This window comes from Protopterus annectens, chromosome 12.part0, assembly GCF_019279795.1.
Source record: "Protopterus annectens isolate FY-2018-M chromosome 12.part0, PAN1.0, whole genome shotgun sequence".
Classification (NCBI taxonomy): Eukaryota; Metazoa; Chordata; order Ceratodontiformes; family Protopteridae; genus Protopterus; species Protopterus annectens.
In genome coordinates, this window is record NC_056746.1 from 1,266,223,399 (window position 1) to 1,266,244,201 (window position 20,803).

Consider the following 20,803-nt stretch of genomic DNA (forward strand, 5'->3'; position numbering starts at 1 on the left):
AACAATGATGCTCAACATTCATTCTTGCATGTTCAGTCTTTTTGTTTTTATTTTTTTTTTCAGGGGTTCAGGACTTGGCACAGCAAGGGAGGGTGGCCTAATGGATAAGGTGTTTGCCTTACAACCACAAGGTAAAGGGTTTGAGTCCCACAAGGGATAATTGGCTAGGCTTAAATTGGCTCGCAAGAGCAGTTAGCCTAGTACTAATCTATGAACCTATGAAGTCCTGACATCTCAACAGTAAGCCTAACATCACACCATTCGTTAAGCCAAAATGTGAAAATACAAAATGAGGCAAAGGTTTGTTACAATAAAGACACCATGAGACATTACTGAGATGTGGTTTAAAGCCATGAAGAACCCATCCCAGAAATGCAAGGTTATAATGGCTTCCACACATTTAGACCAGCTACTACACCGGGGGTGGGGGGGAGATAAAGTTGGAGCTGCCTCAGTTTATTTAAAAACTAAATATAACTCAGGGTTGGTCAAACAAGAGAATGCACTTGAGTGTCTCCACATTCAAATCACCACAAGGAAAATCCCATACCACTTTCTTGTAAGCTATAAGTTCCCACTATGGGCCACAAAACCTATAACACATACCTGAGCTTCAGGGAAACAATCATCATCCAACCCAATACCATATTATGATTTTAATTACCCACTATAACTCAGAATCTTGTATGACAACAAACATGCAGGTTCAAGGATTCCTCATCTTGGTAAGCACAAACTCTCTAGACAAGACTGCCAATACACTGACCAGGGGCACAAACATACTCAATCTAGTCATCACTAATATTGGAAAAGTATTGTGTAAGAACTCACCATAACCTTAGATGTCCTTCTCTTCTATATGCTCCTGTATTCATGACATAAGGGAGTTTGCTCTCCTGCGAACCCTCAAATGTCCGGCCGTTATATAAAAGTTAAATGCTACCACTAGGGTGCGCGCAACATCCTGCACCTCTTCTCTGATGTCTGTTATAAATGGACGTCGGGTATAAGGTAGATGTCAGCACGCATCCACCTCAGAACTGAATGCAGCAAGAGTCGGCGACTCGTGAATGGGTACACTGGGAGTCAGGAGTCAGGGAAGTGTGAGGGGGAAGGCTGGGTGGGAAACGATACAGTAGCATATAGAAGAGAAGGACATCTAAAGTTATGGTAAGTTCTTACACAACAATACTATGTCCTTCTATTCATATGCTGTTGATGGAGAGTGCAAAAGCTCCTGTTCTATGGAAAGGGAGGCGGACCAGAAGCACTTACCCCAAACCCATGGAGGATGGCTCTGGCAAATCCTGCCCTGGCTCTAGAAACCAAGTCCAGATTGTAGTGCCTAGTGAAAGTATGAACAGAGGACCATATATCTGCTTCCAGGATAGCAGCTGTGTCTAATCCTTTAAGGAATGCCCCAGAGGAGGACACTGCCCTGGTAGATTGAGCTCTAACTGGGGCTGTGAAAGACTTGCCGTGAGTAGTAACAGTAGGAAATAGTTTTAGATATCCAAGAGGATACGGTTTGCTTGGAAACAGGTTGACCCAGGGCACTTGGGTGGTAAGAGACAAAAAGCCTGTCAGATTTGCATAGGGATCTGGTTTTGGCCAAGTAATACCCAAGCTGTCTGTGAACATCTAGGAATGAAGTATCCTCTTTGCCTTGTTCTGTGGAGAGGGAAAAAGGTTGGCATATTTATAGTTTGATTTAAAGACAGCTCACTGACCATTTTGGGCATGAAAGAGGTGTTAGTGCGCAAGCATAGCCTGTCCTTGTGGAAGATAGTGAAGAGGGGTCTGCCATCAGGGCCTGGAGTTCTGTGACTCTTCTGGCTGATGTGATGGCCACCAGGATGATAGTCTTCCAGGTGCAGTGTTGGAGGGAGCAGACTTTGGCTGGTTTGAAAGGTAAGAGTGCCAATTTCTCCAGGACAAAGTTAAGACCCCATGGTGGGGGAATGGGTTTCCTTGTGGGTCTGAGATGAAGTGCTCCTCTCAGAAAGAGTTTGACTTCTAACATGGAAGCTAGAGGAGGTACTAAAGGCAGACCTGCAGAGATGGCAGACAAATGTATTTTAATGGAGGAATAAGACAATCCAGATGTCATAAGGTCACACAGATAAAACAGGACCACAGCAGGCTCTACTCTCAGTGGTTGCAGGTTATTTTTTAGACACCACAATGAAAATGTCTTCCATTTTGACAGGTAGGATTTTCTAGTATTCAGTTTTCTGGCCTCCTGTAGAAAGTACAGTTGTGTACACTTACCATAAATGTAGATGTTCGAGTGTATTTATTGTTGCAGTCATCACACTTGGGTTATCTGCCTGCAGGTAACCCTCAGTCAGTCCGAATACCAGAGTCTTGGGATTTCTGCATTGGATGCTGTTGCTTCTTCTATGACGTCAGGGGTATAAAACATGCAACTGACACCATTACATCAGTTTTTCTTGCCCCAGATGTCAGGAGCTCCCAAAATAGGAAGCTATTACATGGTCTGGAACACCTCCAGTAAAAAGTAAATACCCCTGCCATAAAAGATGGCCATAAAGAGGATTGGAAGAAAGGATATAGAAAGCCAGGGGGCTGGAGGGTGGGAAACCAGGACTGCAACAGTGAATACACTCGAACATCTACATTTATGGTAAGTATACACAACTGTACTACGTTCTTCGTGTTTCACTGTTGCAGTCATCACACTTGGGTTGATTCCCAAAGCTGAGGAAGGGTGGAGGCAGTCAAGAAGTGTTAGGGCTGGCTAGCAGGCCTTGTAAGACTGCTGTAGCAAATCCAGCTCTGGATTTAGAAAAAATAGGTAAATGGTAATGCTTGGTGAAGGTGTGTACAGAACTCCAGGTTGCAGCTTCCAGGATGTCCCTGGTAGGGACTCCCCTGAGAAATGCTGTAGAGACTGAAGTAGCTCTAGTGGAATGAGTTCTGATCCCCAGAGGGGTAGGTTTTCCATGGTGCTTGTAGCAGAAATGGATGCAGTGTGCTATCCATTTGGAAATAGTTTGCTTCAAAATGGCCTTGCCCTCTGTCCCTGTAGCAAAGCTGACTAGCAGCTGGTCAGATTTTCTGAAAGGCTTAGTCCTGTCCAGGTAGAACCTAAGCTGTCTGTGCATGTACAAGGAGTGCAGGATCCTTTCCCATTTATTCTGAGGATTAGGGAAGAAGCTTGGCAAATGGATGGATTGGTTTAAAGTCACACTGTATGCCACCTTGGGCATAAAGGAAGGGTTAGTCCTGAGGGAAACACTGTCAGCATGGAAAATAATAAAGGGTTCCACTGCCATTAGTGCCTGTAACTCAGACACTCTTCTTGCTGAAGTAATAGCTAGAAGTAAGGCTGTTTTCCAAGAGAGGAATTTTAACTCTGCTGAAGCAGGAGGTTCAAAAGGGGGAAGTGTGAGCTTCTCCAGTACAAAGATAAGGTCCCAGGCCAGGGTGGGCACTCTCCTAGGGGTCTTAAGTTGTTAGCTCCACTCAGCAACTGTTTGATGATAGGGTGAGAAAAGAGAGGAGGCTCAGTATTATAATGAGCTGAGATGGCAGAGGCATGAATCTTAATGGATGAGAAAGATAAGCCTATGTGGAGCAGCTCTGCTAGGTAATCAAGGATTTGAGCTAAGCTGGGCACAGCTGTGTCCTTCCCTAGAGGCTGACTCCAAGAACAATGTCTTTTCCACTTTTCAGCATAGGATTTCCTAGCACTAGGCCTTCTGGCCTCAAGGATGGCATCCAGCACCTGTTTGCTGAGGGATGCTGGTGGTGTATTCAGGGAATAAGCCAGGCTGCAAGGTTTAGGGTTTGTACTTGTGGATGCAAAATCTGTCCCTCCTACTAAGACAGCAAGGAAGGTGTCTGATGACATGCTTGACAAGCCACGCTGTGCTAGGAACTGGCTTTGCACCTGTCACCCTGGGATTCCCCGGATATTTAAGGTTCTTGCCACCCCACCCTTGCCTTTTTTTTTTTAGGCAAGGCTCACTAACCTACCACCACCTAAAAAAAAAAAAAAAGAAACTGAGGGTAACTGCGCCGCAGAATGCCAAATCTCTAAATGCACAACACTTCAAGGCCACACTCAGTTCGGAGATGGAGTATGTCTGTAATGTGACTGTGTGTTGCAACCTGGTTCAAGGCTCCTGAGCACACCAGGTTTTACCTCATATCGCGTCATTTACCCCAAACCGGACCCCACACACAAACACCAGGGGTGTATCCATATCCATATTCCTCCATATTACCCACTGGCACACCTCCAGACAGGTAACACGCAACGCTCAAAAGACAACCAACCAACTAACTGCAAATTAAAAATAGTATTGTAGCATGTTGCATTGTACGCTGGAGGCAAACCCAGAACCCCACACAGGAATCCTGAAGAAGCCTTAAATGTATCTCCAAACACCATCATATGCCTAGAACCATCATGGTGGGTGACTTCTACTACTAACCAATATAGACTCAAGCCCTAACTAGCCCAACAGTTCCTGGTTCAATGCCATGGAATGTTCATAATTAAATGAGTGTTCAATGGAGAAGGAGAAAATATACTAGATCTCATTATCACAAACATCCCACAAACATGCGGACAAAATGCTCACATGGTGGATCACCACAGATCCTCATCCTATTGGTGAGATCTGATCATAAAAAACATCCTCCCCCACCCCAAAACCCAGAAAAACCAAAACTACTAAGAGAACAAAACTTCTAAAACTCACTTCTGGTCTTCTGAGACTCAAGACTGGTGTGAAAGCCTGGAAAGCCCTGAGACAAGCTGCAAACCCCTTAGGACACATGGATCAGGCAACCCCCAATAAAACCAAGACTCAAATAAAACCAAGACTCTTTCCACACAGGCAAAACCATAGTCTACCAAAGACTCCAGCCATTAACAAACTTTCCAGTAAGAGGGACCCCAGAAAAGAAACAACTTTGAATAAGATTAAAAAAAATATACTGATATAGAAAAAATAAAGTAAAAAAAAAATCAACTAAAAAAATATTAGCACTCATAAAGATTTAACTCATAAAATCAACTAAGAAAATTGCCATGGATTCAGCTATGTGCTCACAAGGCCTTTTTCACGGGAAAATAGCTGAACCCAGAAAAAACCCGATAAGGCGCTCCCAGTTCAGTGCATGATAACAAAAACAGACATACAGGAGACAGACAACCCAGCTCCACCACCAGGCCCCTTACAGGACAGGTAACTCTCCCAACTAAGCTCCCAACTAAAAACATCTCAAGAAGCTTCCCTCACAGCTATTCTCTCAAGATATTAAAGCTGCTAGGAAAGCTGCTAAAGAAAAACCAGCAACAGCATCAGCTATGAGCCAGGTGTCAGCTGTGTAACGCACATGGAATTAAACTGTAATATCAAAGCCTGCTGTTTGCATAGGTTGCCCACTTATCCACCATGGCGGTAGCCCACCACACCCAACTGTGGTCCCACTCCGGAAACTACAGGCAAAGAAAACTCAAGCTTAAGGACTGCAAAGCTATGGAAACAAGAGCTTAGCAAGTCTGGGAGCAGAAGATCATAATGAAGGCTATACAGAAGACATAGAGGACTTGCAGACATTGGACCCAAATTCCATGCCTTTGACAAGGTAGGAAGCTTTGAACACAGCTTCGACTTTTTGAAACAAACACTTGACCCCCACAAATGAGGCAGACCAGAGCCATACAGCCTACCAAACTAAAGCACACACAGTTGATTAACCCACCCATAACTCTAGAAGGGCCACCAGCTTAAATGTAAAATACCATGTCAACCTTCTCAAGTACAGAGTTGCATACTTAAGGATTGACAGTTCCTTTTGTCCCAGAGACAGCGGTCCTGGGTCACTGAGTCCAAGCCAACATGGAGAAGTTTTGGCCGGTCCTAAGCGAAGAGAGGCTCCAGAATAGCCAGATTCTGACAAACATAGCAGGTGACAAGTCATGGGACACAGAGTGCACTGGAAAAGTTGAATATAAGGTGCAGGCGTATGGCCTGAGATGAGCAGAAAAAACCATCCAGAGCTGTTCCTTGAAAAACAAGACTCACGAAAAACCTGTAGGGCAACGCCAAAACAAGGTAACCCCAGGTTACCATATAGGTAGCAAGTACCCATTAAAAGAAGTAACCCTAAGCTCACCATGAGGTGGGCATCCACTGCTACATTGGGATGACAGTACCTGATCATGAAGTTTAGAATTGACTGATTAATTGCACTCACATTCCTAAAGAGGTCAGATCATCATTCTACAAAGCCCACCTGATCATGAAGGGCTCTACACCACTACATAATGAGGTTCTTGTCCCACCTGTAGTCACCTACTACATAGACCAATTGCAGAGTTCAAGATAGACCTCAATGGAGACTAGGAAGACCCATTACAAATCCAAAAGGACACCGAAAGTTCAGCACCAGTTGCATATGGAAAGCCATATCCAGCCGGATTTTAAGACCATGAGACACCCCATGCCTGACATAAATCCACTTTCAGAAGTGACTAGTGCAATGCAGATCCACCTCAGGTACTTAGAATCCCAGAGCCTGGATACAAAAAATCCGGCCTTAAATAGGACTGACCCAAACAACTCTGAGCATCCAAGTGCCACGTCCACACCTCTGGAGGCCGGAAGGCAGGAGGCTGCCTATAGGATTTGAAACAAGATTGGTCTGAATCTGTCTGTAATTGTATCACTGTGTGAGGGAATCAATACAAAATCCCAAGAGGCAAGAATCCTTGGCTGGCCACGGGGGCTCTGGTATCAACAAAATAATCTAAAAACCGGGGCTGAGATCAGAGGCACAACCCGGTGGCTTATATGATGTAGGTGCCAGGGAGGCACTGCTGTCAGACTGCATAGGAGTGGGTACCAGTGCTGGCGTGGCCAATCTGGAGCAATAAGGATTGCCCTTGGCCTGTCCTGCTTGATCATGAGTAGTACTTTTGAGAGGAGGGGCAGAGGAGGAAAGGCATAAATTGAGAAGTTTTCCCAAGTAAGGATAGGGTGCCCACCCTCCAGGCTCTGCTGTGAGGGTTCCTGGTGCAAAAATTGTTCAATTGGTGGTTTTGTAAGGAGGCAAAAAGGTCCACCTCAGGTGTTCCCCACCTCTGGGTTAGAAGTTTGAATGAGTTGGGTTCCAATTTCCACATGAGGGCCCAGTAGATTTCTGCTTAAGTCGTCTGCCAGTGAATTTTGCTTGCCTGGCAGGAATTGAGCTTGTAGGTGCACTTGGATGCTCAAGGCTGTGTTCCACAGAGCCATGGCTAACCTGCAGAGTGGGTAAGAATGAGTTCCCACTGCTTGTTTATGTATCACATAACTCTGGTGTTGTCTGTCTTTATCAGGCATTGTCCTGGAAGGATAAGGTATTTGAAGGCTGTCAGAGCATTTTGTGCAGCTAGCATCTCTTTTTGACTGATATGCAGGGGAATTTGTTCTGTGCTCCATTTACCTTGAATGCATTTGCCTGCCATGTGAACCCCCCCATGCACAGTCTGATGCATCTGTTGTCAGGGTTTGGGCAGCGAGGGGTTGAATGAAAGGAAGTCCCTTGTTGTGGTTGCATGTTTCTGCCCACCAAAGGAACTCTGCCCTTAGACAAGGTATGATAAGAATCACTGTTTCCAGGTCATGGGAATGTTGACACCAGAGATTTTTTAAGTACCACTGACATTTCCTCATATGCAGTCTTGCATATGGAATTAGCAGCATGCATGAGGTCACGAACCCCAGGGCTTGCAGTATTTTGTTTGCAGATAGCTGGGTTTTGTTGGCCATTAGTTTGAAAAAGTTTGTCAAATGGACCTGCTTTTATGGAGTGAGGAATGCCATCTGGGAAGTTGTGTTCAAGCCTGCTCCCAGAAATACAATTTGTTGGCTGGGCACCAATTGTGATTTCTTTTTGTTGATGGTATATCCCAGTGTAGTTAGAAGTCTATTTACAAATGCCAGGTGCTGAAGTAGCAATTTCTGACTGTCCACCTGAATCAGGCAATCGTCCAAGTATAGGTAGATTTGAATCTTTCTCTGCCTGCAGTATGCAATGACTGGAGCCAGGCATTTTGCGAATACTCTGGGTGCAGTAGATAAGCCAAAGGGAAGTTCAGAAAACTGATAGTGTGCAGAGCCTGCCCTGAAATGTAGATATTTCATGAAAGACTCCCTTATGGGGTTGTGCAGATAAGTTTCTTTCAAGTCTAGGGTGACTAACCAGGCATCCTTGGCTAGCACAGGAAGAAGCTGCTGTAGTGTAAGCATTTTGAATTTTGGGACCACCAGAAAGGTGAGAATTGAAAGATCCAGGATAGGGTGCCAAGAGCTCTCTTTTCTGGGCACCAGGAACAGTCTGGAGTAGAAACCCTGTCCCCTCTGTTCTACTGGGACAGGTTGAATAGCCCTTATATGGAGAAGGGAAAGTACTTGCTTTTGAGCCTCTGCCCTCTGGTTTGGAGGGAGGTCTGGCAACCCGCTTGGTGTTGGCAGTGAGTGGAAGTAGAATCTGTATCCCTGGGATACAATGTTTAGAATCCATCGGTCCTGAGTAATGGACATGCAGTTTTTTTGCATGAAGGGCAAGTTTTCCTTCTAGGGGCGCAAGTACTTGGGCATGGCTGGGAAGGATAATTGGAAAGTCATAGTGAACTTTTTCCATAAGGGTGTGGCTTACCACTCCTTGGTTTTGAGGTGGAAATGCTCCATTGTTTAGATCTCTGCATACCCTGAGACTGTTGTCTTGGTGGTCTGTTTCCCCTGGGTTTAGACTGAGAAGGCCTGTGAGGGACTGGAAAGGACCAGATTTTTGAAGGCCAATGCCTACTGAATCTAGGTGGCTGTACCTGTAAGAAATCTTTGACAGTTTGCATAGATTTACCTTTTTCTTTTTCTTCCATCTTTTTAAGAACTACTTCTGCTTTAGTGCCAAACAAACACTCCTGATTTAATGGAGCATCTAGTAATTTTGCTTTGACATGGTCAGGCAAGATTTGTTCCTTTAGCCAAGCATGCCTTCTCAGTACAGATCCAGTGACAGCAGCCCTGCAAGATGCTTCTGGGGCATCAAACCCACACTCTAAAGTATGTTTACTAATTTGGTTTGCAGAATGCATTAACTCTTGTAAATCTTTATTTTCTGTACAATCTGGAAGTAACACCATTTTTTGTTTAATTAGTTCCATAATATGCTGCTGGTACTTCAATATGTGAAACTGGCAATTCAAAGCCTTGATGGCAAGAGTTGCAGATGTATATACCAGCTTACCTCATCTGTCTAAAGCTCTAGAATCCCTGTCTGAAGGGGTAGGGTTTTTGGCTGTAGTAGCCTTAATGCTTTTAGGCCCCTGGGAAATGGTCTCTGGATCCGCATTAGGATTCTTAAAGAGAAATTTGTGAGTGTTAGGTACTCTGTAGTACCTGTCAGGTTTTCTAGGAGCTGGTGGTAAAGTGTCAGGAGTAAGACTGGACTCCAAGAAGACATCATCTACAATATCCAGGACAGGGGGTATAGCTAGAGGCCTGTGCTGAGGTAAATCTAAAAATTCCCTGAGTCTCTTTTTGGACTGAGGATAGCCCTGGCATTCCCAGTGGAAATGTTCTCTTAAGGTATGCAAGGTTTCACCAAAAGAAAAATCTTCTGGAGGGGAGGCAGAGGGAATTGCTTCCTCTGCATCTGAATCCTCATAGGTAGACAAGGGTATGTCCTGGTAATCAGAAGGATCAGAGTCATCAGACTCCTGGTCGGTAGAATCAGAAGGAAATTCAATTCTTTGCCTTTTGGCAGGAGAAGGCTAGCTTCCCCTAATTAGAATAATAAGGTCTTCGGCCCTTCTAAGCATTTGTTTTTGTGGCATGGAAGCTTGAGCATGCGCTTTGGACGTCGGTTTTCTAGGTGTACTGTGAACTCTGGGCCTAAGAAACTCAGTAGTTTTAGTAGGAAAAGAGGTTGCCGGTTTAATATGAATATCGGTAGGTCGGAATGCACCCTCAGAAGCCAATGCCTGCACAGCGGCTCCACACCCATCCAAGGTAGAGACATCCACAGGTTCCATAGTCGAAGAAGCATCTCATGGCATATCGGACTCCAAAAGGGTCTCAGCAGAGGCCTGTGAATCTGTAGAAGAGGGCATCAGGGGCTGCAAAGAAGCCTCACTGAGTACCGGTGGACTGGCGACTAGCTTAACGGAACCGTCAACAGCAGTTTTTGACCTATGCAGTCTGTCTCTTTGTCTTTGCGTTTTTTCAGAAGATCGGTAGTCGGACGGCTTACTGAAGCCATTTTGGAATATGGACAATGAGAGAGAAAGAATTTAGCTACAAAAATAGCCCAATGATGAATAGTTCAGGCGTTAAACAAGGCACAAAACCGACAGCTAGGGACGTCGTGGTCTGGGCCTAAAAAGGTGACGCAGTAAGAATGAAAATCTCTGTGAGATATTTGCTTTACACAGGCAAGACAACTGTTAATTTTTTTCTGACATCGGTTAGAGCAAGAAAAAAGAATCCTCAACTGGGTACTTAGCTTTAGAAATCTACTCAAAAAAACGAAAATTTCAGGTAGCGGCCAATCAGCACTTGCGAACTGCTTCTGCTTCAGGCTCCTTCTCGGCAAGAAAGACTGATGTAATGTGTTGGCTGCATGTTTTTATACCCCTGATGACCTGACGTCATGGAAGAGGTGACAGCATCCGATGCAGAAATTTCAAGACTCTGGTATTTGGGCCAGCTGAGGGCTACCTGCAGGCAGATAACCCAAGTGTGATGACTGCAACAGTGAAACACAAAGAACATCCTGGGTCACATCCTCTGAGTATAGGTGTCTGAAAGGAATCAGCACCCTATCACCCACAGTGTGAGGTTCAGAGTGGAAAGATGGGGGTGCAGGAGTGTTCCCTTGTGCTGTGAGAGTAGGTCCATTCAGTGGGGTAACTTGTGGTGACTGCCCTTGGCTAGGTGAAATAGAAGAGGGAACCAGTGCTGCCTTGGCCAATAGGGAGTCACCAGCAAGATTTGAGGCCGTTCCTTCTGAATTTTCAGCAGGACTCTTTGTATGAGAGGGAAGGGGGAGAATGCATAGGCATACTTCCCTTTCCAGGAAATTGAGACAGCATCCACCTTTCAAGCTTCTTTGTGAGGTACCCTGGAACAGAAGGTCGGGAGCTGTCTGTTCATGGCAGAGGTAAAGAGATCCACATTTGGGATACCCCTTCGATGGACCTGGTCCAGAAACATGTCCCTGTTCAGCATCCATTTGTGAGACAGGGTCATGGCTCTGCTCAATGAATACGCTATCACATTTTCTGCAGAAGAGATATAAAATGCTTGGATAAGGATCTCTTTCCCCAGTGCTATTTCCCAAGCCTGTAGTGCTCGTCTGCACAGGAGGTAGGACTTTGTCTCCCCTGTTTATTGACGTATCACAGCACAGTGGTATTGTCTGTGTCCCACCTCAGAGTGCCTGGTAGAAAGTGATCCTAGAAAATGTTTACGGCCAGTATCAGGGTCTCATTTCCTTGATATTGATGTGCTCCTTTTGTTGGGAGTGGGTCCATGAGTTCCTCACCCTCCAGGTTCCTAGGGTTGCACCTCAGCCTGTGTCTGAGATATCCGTGAAGAGATACTGGTTGGGAGGTATGGGCTGTAGGGGTAGGCCAGAATTCTTCTGAATCTGGGAGATCCACCATTTGAGTTCCCTGGTCAGGCATGGCAGCATGGGAATCATGAATTCCAGTGGGTGCAAGTTTGTTTCCAGATAGAACTTAGATACTACTGGACCTTCCTTATGTGGAGCCTTATGAGGGGGACCATGGGAATAGTTGAGGCCATGAACACCAGAATTCTGAGAAATTCCCTGACTGAGATGGCTTTTAGGGGAAGAATTTCCTCTAAATAAGATGTGAGCATCACAATCTTGTCTGGAGATAGGCAAACCATCATTTCCCTTGTCAGAATCCATCACCCTAGAAATACCTGGTCTTGGGAGGCTATCAGGGAGGATTTTTTTGAGGTTTATAGTAAATCCTAGACCAGTTAGCAGGGAGATGATGAATCTAATGTTGTAGGGCTGCAGAACTTGAGGGAGCCTGGATCAGGATATCATCTAAGTAAGAGAAAAGCTGTACTCCCTTTGTTCTGGTGAATGCCACGACTGGGGCCAAACATTCTGTAAATACCCTTGGTGCTGTAGAAATATCAAAAGGTAAGGCACCAACCTGAAAGACAGTCTACTGAGAAGCGGAGGTACCTCCTGAAAAGTAAAAGTGGGTGAATGGGGATGTGTAAGTAGGCGTTTTTTACGTCCAATGACACTAAGAAACCCTGAGGAAGGATCAGGGGTAGGAGAGTAGGGAGAGAGAGAGAGCATCCTGAAGGAGGGAACTATGAGGAAGGTGTTGATGTGGGATAGGGCCACGATAGGCCTCCAGGGGCCTTCCTTTCTTGGGAACAAAAAGAGTCTTGAATAAAATTCTCTTCCTCTTGCCAAGATGCGTACCTCCTGAATGGTTCCTTGAGCAAGGAGTTCTTGCAGGATTGGTGGGAAGAGAGGTATTTGGTCTCGGGGTGGGTGAGGGATGCCTTTTGGGGTGGGTCTGGACTCCCAGGTCATGAAGTATCCCTCCTGTATGATTGACAGGACCCAGGAGGTCCTGGATAACCTGCTTCTGAGTGGGATGGGAGAGGCGCATGGATAGAGGGGTGTCTGATGGAGGAGCCTGGTAGTCACAGACTATCAGGTTTTCCCTGAAAGGGCTGTTTAGAGGGAGAGGTGATGGAGGCAGGCGTGAGTGGGGTCTATTTCCTATGTTCCTTTCTGGGTTTAGTCTGAGGTCTCTTGCCAGAAGTTCTCACAAATGAAGTTTTTGTTGGGTAATTCCTCTGAAAATGAGGTACTGGAGAGACAAAGATATGTCTCAGTTCCTGCAGTTCCTTCCCTTTGGTTTGGAGGGCTTTGAAGAGATCAGCAGCTGCTGCACCAAACAGGTGACTGTTGTCTGGAGGTGCATCCAGGAGTTTGGATTTGATGTCATCAGGGGGAGGGCGCAGTCTCAGCCATGAGTATCTCCTGATGACAGACCCTGAGGCAGCAGCTCTAGTAGAGGCTTCTACATCATCGTAGCTGCACTTGATAGAATGTTTTGTGACCTGGGAGCAAGAGCTCGGGAGGGAAGAGATCTTCACCTTAGCAGGTGAATCTGGTAGTTCTTCTAATTGTTTTGTTATATCTGCCATAACAGCCAGGGCATATTTAGCCATATGTGTCTGACAGTTGATGGGTCTTACAGTCAGGGTGGTAGAAGTGTAAACCTTCTTTCCCAGGTGCTCCATCATCCTACTCTCTTTATCAGAGGACAGAAGAGAAGTGGAGGGGAGGCATTTGGAAGTTTTGTCCATGGTCACAGAAATGACTGCTGGATCTTCAGCAGGACCCTTGTAGAATCTGTCTGGACATTTGGGGGTTGGGGGCTGTGAATCAGGCTTTTTAGAAGCAGCCAAGAATGCATCCAGAAAAGCAGGGTGCACAGGAGGCACAGCAGAAGGACTAGGAGACTCCAGTTGGAGTAATTCATATCTTTTTTGAGTCTCAGTGATTTGGCTGTTATCCCATTGAAAGAAATCTTGCATCTTAGTGATGGTCTCACCACAGGTGAGATCCTCACCTGGGGAATCTGTGCTATTTTACTTCTCCTCTGGAGAGGCATATCCCAAGGGAGAAACCATTTGTGAGGAGTAGGTAAGGGATTCATCATCCTCTGAAGAATCTTCTTCCGCAGAATGGTCATCGGGGATTGCTCCCTTGGGGGCTGAAGCCGTAGGGACCTGAGTAGTGATTGGGCCCTGACGTAAAGCCAGGAAAGCATTGAGCAGGCATTGGGTAAAGCCCTGCCAATCTGGGGGGGTGTTCAATGCTGGGAGAAGATAGAGGTTGGGAAATATACTTAGTCTTCTCTTTTCTCTTCCTATGAGAATCTGGTGGAGATGCTTGAGAAAAACAGTGGAGGGTAGAAGGGCCTGATGCCAACCTGCACTCCACAACATCTGATTCTATGTCTTCGTGAACTACAATCTGAGAAACCCCACATGGTCCCTCAGAAATAACAAGCCTAGGTTCCCCATCGGCAACCCACTCAGACGACTGAGTTTCCCTCTAGGATGTGACCTCAGGCAACAAAATAGTTTCCTCTGGGCTTTCCGCCGAAGGCAGCTCCGAGGACTCCGGCTCAAACTCCGGGCCTTTACTGGCCTAGAGAGGCATGGCTGAAGTGGAGGGTGTAGCAGTCGGTTCAGGCCTGCTCTTTTTGGCCTTCTTGACTTTGGGCTCTTCCGACGGTAACGATGTCAGATCCATATGTGCAGTTAGACGTTTAAGCCTTTGGTTTTCAAGGTACAAATTCAAAGCTGCTAGATGGCTTCTAAGGGTTTTGGGGACAAAGGCCTGACAGATACTACACGTGGTATGGTCGTGTTTGTGGGCTAGACAGAAAAGACAGAGCTCACGTGAGTCCTTATGTGGAATTTTCCTTCCACACCTACACTTGCCCTTCCTACCTGACACGAAACCCACAGCAGTAGCAAGAAAAGATTAGAAAACACCTATGTGGTACTTATCTAGAGTCGGATGTAAAGAAACGCTTCTTCCGATAAGCGACGACTGGAGCTGGTAGTCACACAGGCGGCAGAAAAGTTCTGAGGTGGATGCATGCTGATGTCCGCTTTCTACCCGACATCCATTTACAACTGACATCAGATAAGAGGCGCAGGATGTCACGTGCACCCTAGTGCTAGCATTTAACTTTTGTATAATGGCCGGACGTTCAACAATTCGACAGAAGCAAACTCACTGATGTCACGAATACAGTAGCATATGAATAGAAGGACATGCATTGTTACATGCCCTACTGTAATGTCTTTCCTGGTAAGGTCAGACCAAGAAAATGTTTCTTTGAAATAAAAATAAAACCTGGAACCGCCTTTCCTGGTAAGGTCAGACCACAGAAAATGTTTATTTGAAGTAAAAATAAAACCTGGAACCCCACAGCTAACCCTGGAATGTTCAGCAATTACTCCAAGGCTAACTGCATACTATTAATTGATAACGTGGCAAAATCTGAAGCCCCTCAAACCCTAATAGCACTGCTTCCTATGCAGAACTGTTCACATAAACCTTATACAAGCATGTTAATAGCTGCACAGAGTTGTGCTCACCTGGAATAAGTACAGAACTAACTAAAAAACAAACCACCGTGGTGGAATTGCAACATCAGTAGGCTGTACAGCTGAAGAAAGAAAATCATGGAAAAAATTAGGAGGTGTGGTACCCAGCAGGATAAAAGAACTCTCAAACTAAACAAAAAACTCAGAGGGAAAATAAAGTCTACCCAAAGCCAAATTTGAGGTAAGTCTGACCCAAGCCAAAGCCAGATGCAAGGCATTCTTTAGTTATGACAGCAACTTTAAAGGCAATACCCAACTGTGTACAGAGCTCATTGTTATTGGAGCCACCTACACTGAGCTAGAAGATATAGCAAATCTACACTGACAGATAAATTCAGCCCTAACTTTACCCCCTCAGGAAATGCCATCAAATTTAACTCCACCCCAACTATCACTAGGGAACAGGTCTCCCTAAGGCCAAGATCACTGCATTGATATGCCCCACCAATAACCCAGACCGAAATCTAAACAACATGAAACATAACCGACCGGGCCCTCTGGAATAACTATTTAACCATAGCCTCCAAACAGGAATCATTCCTCACAGATGGAGAACTGCAACCATCACCCCTCTGCACAAAGGTGGGCCATCTACGGACCCTGGAAACTACAGACCAATCAGTCACACCAGTCTTATCTGCAAAACCATGGAAAGAATTTCCTTGGAAATGATCAAAAATGACATAGGAAACCTCCAAGCACTGGTCCTAACACAGTCTGGTTTCATCAATGGCAGATCATAACTACCCAGAACAGTGGACTTCTTTGAGAAGGTCAACAAAGCAATGACTTGGGGGGTCAATGAAGTCACAATATCTACCTTGACCTGGCAAAAGCATTTGACACAATTCCCCATTCGAGTATATTTGGCAAACTCAAGAGGTTATCTATAAACCCTTATGTCACCCGATGGACACTCAGCTGGCTCACAGCAGGACCCAGGAAGTTAGAATTGTGGAGTCCACCTCTACAAAGAGGCCAAACACCAGTGCAGTCCCTCAGAGATCAATCCTGGGAACTGGTCCTTTTTGGCATCTACTTCTCAACTCATTGCCAATGTTAAGGGCCTCTGGCTGACCAAATCTACAGATGATTGAAAATTGGCAACAGTCATAGAATCCCCCACCCACACTAATGTTTTTCAAGGTCTTGAAAAGGCAAATAATTGGTGCCAGAGCCATGGACTAAACTTAAATAGAAAGAAATGCTTAATGGTATCCTTTGTAAAGTTGACCACCCCTGATAACTACCATATCAATAACACACACTAAGACTCTACCCAGTAGCCAGGGACTTGGGAATCACATAGACAGTAATCTAGCCTTTGACCATCATACGTCTTAAGGTAGTGAATAAATCATTCTATGGAGTGTAACTTATAAAGGCATGACACCGATATCCAAGGAGGACATTGTTCCACTGTATTTGGCACTCATCAAACCTAACATTGAATACAATGCCCCTTTAGAATGTACCCAGGCAGGCACATCCAAAAACTGGAATATCCACACATTTTCCTCACTAAAAGAATACAGGGTGTAAATAACATGCCCTGTGCATACTGCCTCAAAGCCCTATCCCTGTGTTCTGTCTACTACATGCTGTTGACAGGAGAAGTACGCCTGACATACCAGACATCTTCGGGCCTCAATCTGTTGGGCCTTCGGCATATCTGCAAAACAAACAGCACCAGAATTACCTGTTCTAAAGTATTAAACTTTACCTGTGATATAAATAGGACCTACTGGAGAGACAGGTATGTATTCCAGAAATTGCCCATACTTTGGAACAGGCTCCCCATCCATACGAAGCAGAGTTTAGCACACCTATGCCTCTACTAGACATATACAGCCTATAAATGGTTCAACTCCCAGACCCCTGCTTGTAAATACTTCATCTCACAAGCCCCTGCTTACACTACTAAGGGTGCCAGAACTTGTTAGAGATTCGGGATATGTGATTAGGCTTAAAAGCCCCAGTGGTCATTAGCCTAGTATATACCTATGAACTTATAAAAGTATAATGTTAATAAAACACTAAAAAAGCAAATACAAATTCTACTGAAAATCAGGCATTGCAACATGCACCTCAAAAACATACTAAATGTAGCGCATGATGGAGAAAGTAAAGACAACTGCGATCCCAAATTAAACGTGCACGAACAAAGCAGATAATCAGAAGGGTTCTGCGATTCTATTTGTATTCAGAAGTGCACTCTTGCACTATCAATAGTACACTAAGGGTTCTGTGATTCTATTTGTATTCAGACGTGTACTCTTGCACTATCAGTAGTGCACTAAGGGTTCTGTGATTCTATTTGTATTCAGACGTGTACTCTTGCACTATCAGTAGTGCACTAAGGGTTCTGTGATTCTATTTGTATTCAGACGTGCACTCTTGCACTATCAGTAGTGCACTCCATTACAAAACTCTTTTGGGTGTGTACTGCTTCATTTGTCTTAATGGAGTACACTAATGACAGTGCAAGACAGTGAAAGAATAGCCAAAATAATTTGAAAATTTTTTTTGAGTGTTGGAAGATTCAAAACTGGCCACAGAAGCTGTAGGAGGTACACCTAATTTTGTGTATATAAGGAAGCTCAATTTTAAGAACCTGCATCAGAAACAAAGTACAGCACAGGGGTGGGGGGATAAATGTGCACATTACAATTTCATTAAAGCAGAGGAAATAGGCACTACAATGTATGACATATGAAAATGCAGAAAAGCTGGTAGACATAATTGCAATACAGTTACTGTGGTATACCTCACTTATAAATACTGTAAGGCTCTCTAAATTGCCAAAACTTTTAATGCTCTATAGAGAATATACCAACATACTTGCTGTATTAAACAGGGTGATTTAACCAACACCCTAGCTAAGCATGCAGTATGTTTGTGTCTTTCGGCTTTTCCCGGTTAGGGGTTGCCACAGCGGAACTCCGGTCCACTAATGATTGGCAGCAGATTTTTACGTGCTGGCTTGCAGGGCCTAACGCACAACCTTCAAAGAAGGAACGCCCATTCATGCATGTCGCCATACAGAAGACGCTCTAACTGAGAATAGAATGGGCACCGTCTAACTGTGAGGCGACAACGCTACCGCAGCACCACCACCGTGCAGTATAATGCATGAATTTCAAACATTTTCTTTTTATTTTTGGTTTTAGACAAGTGGGCATGTGTCAAAGAGTTGGGGACTGGAGAACTATTTTAGAAATGAGAGTTGTACTGGCAGCCAAGGACCAATGCCATTGTAACTTCTGGACTAAATGATTGTTTTAATATTAACCGTGCTTTCAAGATTAGACCTAGTAAGTTATGAAACATTATTTTTTTCTTAACATGTTTTTTTTTTTTTTTAGACATTTTAGGGTGGTTTATACAAATCTGTATGTGAACTATCATTCTCTAAGAATAAGTGGTGAATGAGTTACCAAGGGGGTTGACAATGTCTAGATTAGATGAAAGTGCTAGATCTGTGTACTTGATTTTTAAACATTAAAGTCCTTTTGGTAAAAAGAAATAAATCTTGCTGTTTGGGCCTTTAATATTGCACTGTCATTACTGGTTTGTAACACTGGGCTTGAGTCATCATTTAGTTTGTGGCTTGTACATTAACAATTTGATTAAAACTATAATATGTGCTTCAAAAACTTTTGTCCCAGGGCCATAAGTAAGCCTGGGGAGAAGGAGGAATTTATAAATATGCAGCAACCTCCATCAATGTTTTACAAACTTCAGACTCTTCTCCTTTCTACACCAAAAAAAAGTGTCCTCCTTGAAACCCGAAAGCTATCCACTGGATGTCTTTGACTCTCTAGAATAATTTAAGGATTGTTCACCTCTATCCTATGTTTCAGTTTGTCACACAAGTGGTCCTAACCTCGACTGGAAGTTTAAGCCTCAGTCTGATGACTGAGATTATGCCTGGACTAGGTTTTAGCATTTAGTCCGACTGTAACAAAATGTCTAGTGCTGTGTATTCCATGCTATAATGCTACCTCTAAATTTTAGGAGTTAATATTAGGATTGACATAAGGATTGGTTAGGTCTTATTCTTCAGTTTATCTGGAACCTTAACCCAGCCATAAACTTAACCAAAACTGTAAACCTACTCTTAATGGTTACTCTAACATGATGAGGGCTACAGAGATCAACCCCCCAGTACTTTACAAATTTCACATAGATGCAGATTCAGATAGCACATATAAGGCATGAAGGTTTCACAAATGTAATACAACTATGCAAACCAGGGTGAGGACATACACCAAGGCCAAACCCAGGGGTCTCTAAAAAACACAATGTCTACTGTGGTGCTTCATTCATTTTCCAGAAGTAGAAAAGTAGCTTTACAGGATCTAAAGGAAAAACAAGATGTATAATAAAAGTACTGAAACAAAGACAAATGAATATGACATCACTAATATGATAGCAACAAGCAAAGTTTCATCCCTTCTCATCCTTAGTACATAGCTTCTCGGTGAATGGGGACAATACTCCTCAAAGGCACATACTGACACAACAAGCTTACTGCAGCTGGAAAAAGGAATTTGACCAGATACAGTTTTTCGGCTGTACGCACATAAAACAAAAATCAGCTGACATCAGTTATTAATCAGTTCAGTAAAACCAGAGCCCAATCACATAACAGTACCCTGGATTTATTTAAATGAATAAACATAAGTTTAAATATAAACACACATAACACTCACATGCATACACAAACCAAGGTTCAAGCCCTAAATAAAACCCATTATAAAAATGGTATTCTCATACAAAAGATGACCTGTGACGAATAATGTACAAATACTGATGGAGAGACAAATCACTCAAAACTCCTGTTTTTAAAAAATATAAAAAGGACATGTTGAGCTCACTTTCTATACATTTCCTTTTGACATGGTTGGTGGTTTATTCTTTTACTTTGCATGTTCATTAATTTTATATTGCCATCACATCTGCCAAAGAAATAACAGTCATCAGGAGAAGGTTTAAACAAAACCATTTGTTTTAAATATTGCTCACCTGCTGACTCTCCAGAAGAAACTGCTGGAAATCTTGCAGAGTGACTTTACCCTGGTCTGACAAATCAATGCTCCTAGATGAAAGGAGATCAAACCACTGCATTATTAATATCCTTCCTCTTAGGGTAAACATAGCCAGCAAAGATCTCTACATAAATCATTTACAATTATGTAATCCCTCTCAAAGACAAGCACCAAGCAGAAAATTTATGCTGCTGTCATAACTTCACAAATTGACTGCTAGCTATAGAAATAAATGTCTGAAGAACTGTACAAGAGAACTTACAAAAGCATTTTTCAGAAAAAAAAGGATGTGGAAATTCAAGTTTATTAAGGTGCCTGTGTTTTAAGCACCAATACAATAAAATCAAATAAAAATTCAAATAATAATTTACAATATAATGAGAAAGAGATGGTAGTAACATCTGACACATAATGTAAAACAAGGGGAGTGCAAACAGAAAACAAAGGAGGAATTTGAATGGAATGCTTTTTTTGCAGATTAATGGATGCATGTAACAGCATCTCTGAGATGGTGTGAAATTCAAAATAATG

At 43.8% G+C, this 20,803-nt stretch overlaps 1 protein-coding gene across 1 annotated transcript in view; it reads right to left on the reverse strand.

Annotated features, from left to right (window-relative positions):
- Window positions 1-20,351, reverse strand: part of PLCG1 (phospholipase C gamma 1) — a 415,222-nt gene extending 394,871 nt beyond the window's left edge. Inside the window, exon 1 of the mRNA XM_044089015.1 lies at window positions 20,250-20,351. Coding sequence (XP_043944950.1) covers window positions 20,250-20,351 — 102 coding nt within the window. The remainder of the gene's footprint in view (window positions 1-20,249) is intronic.
- Between the last annotated feature and the right edge of the window lie 452 nt (window positions 20,352-20,803).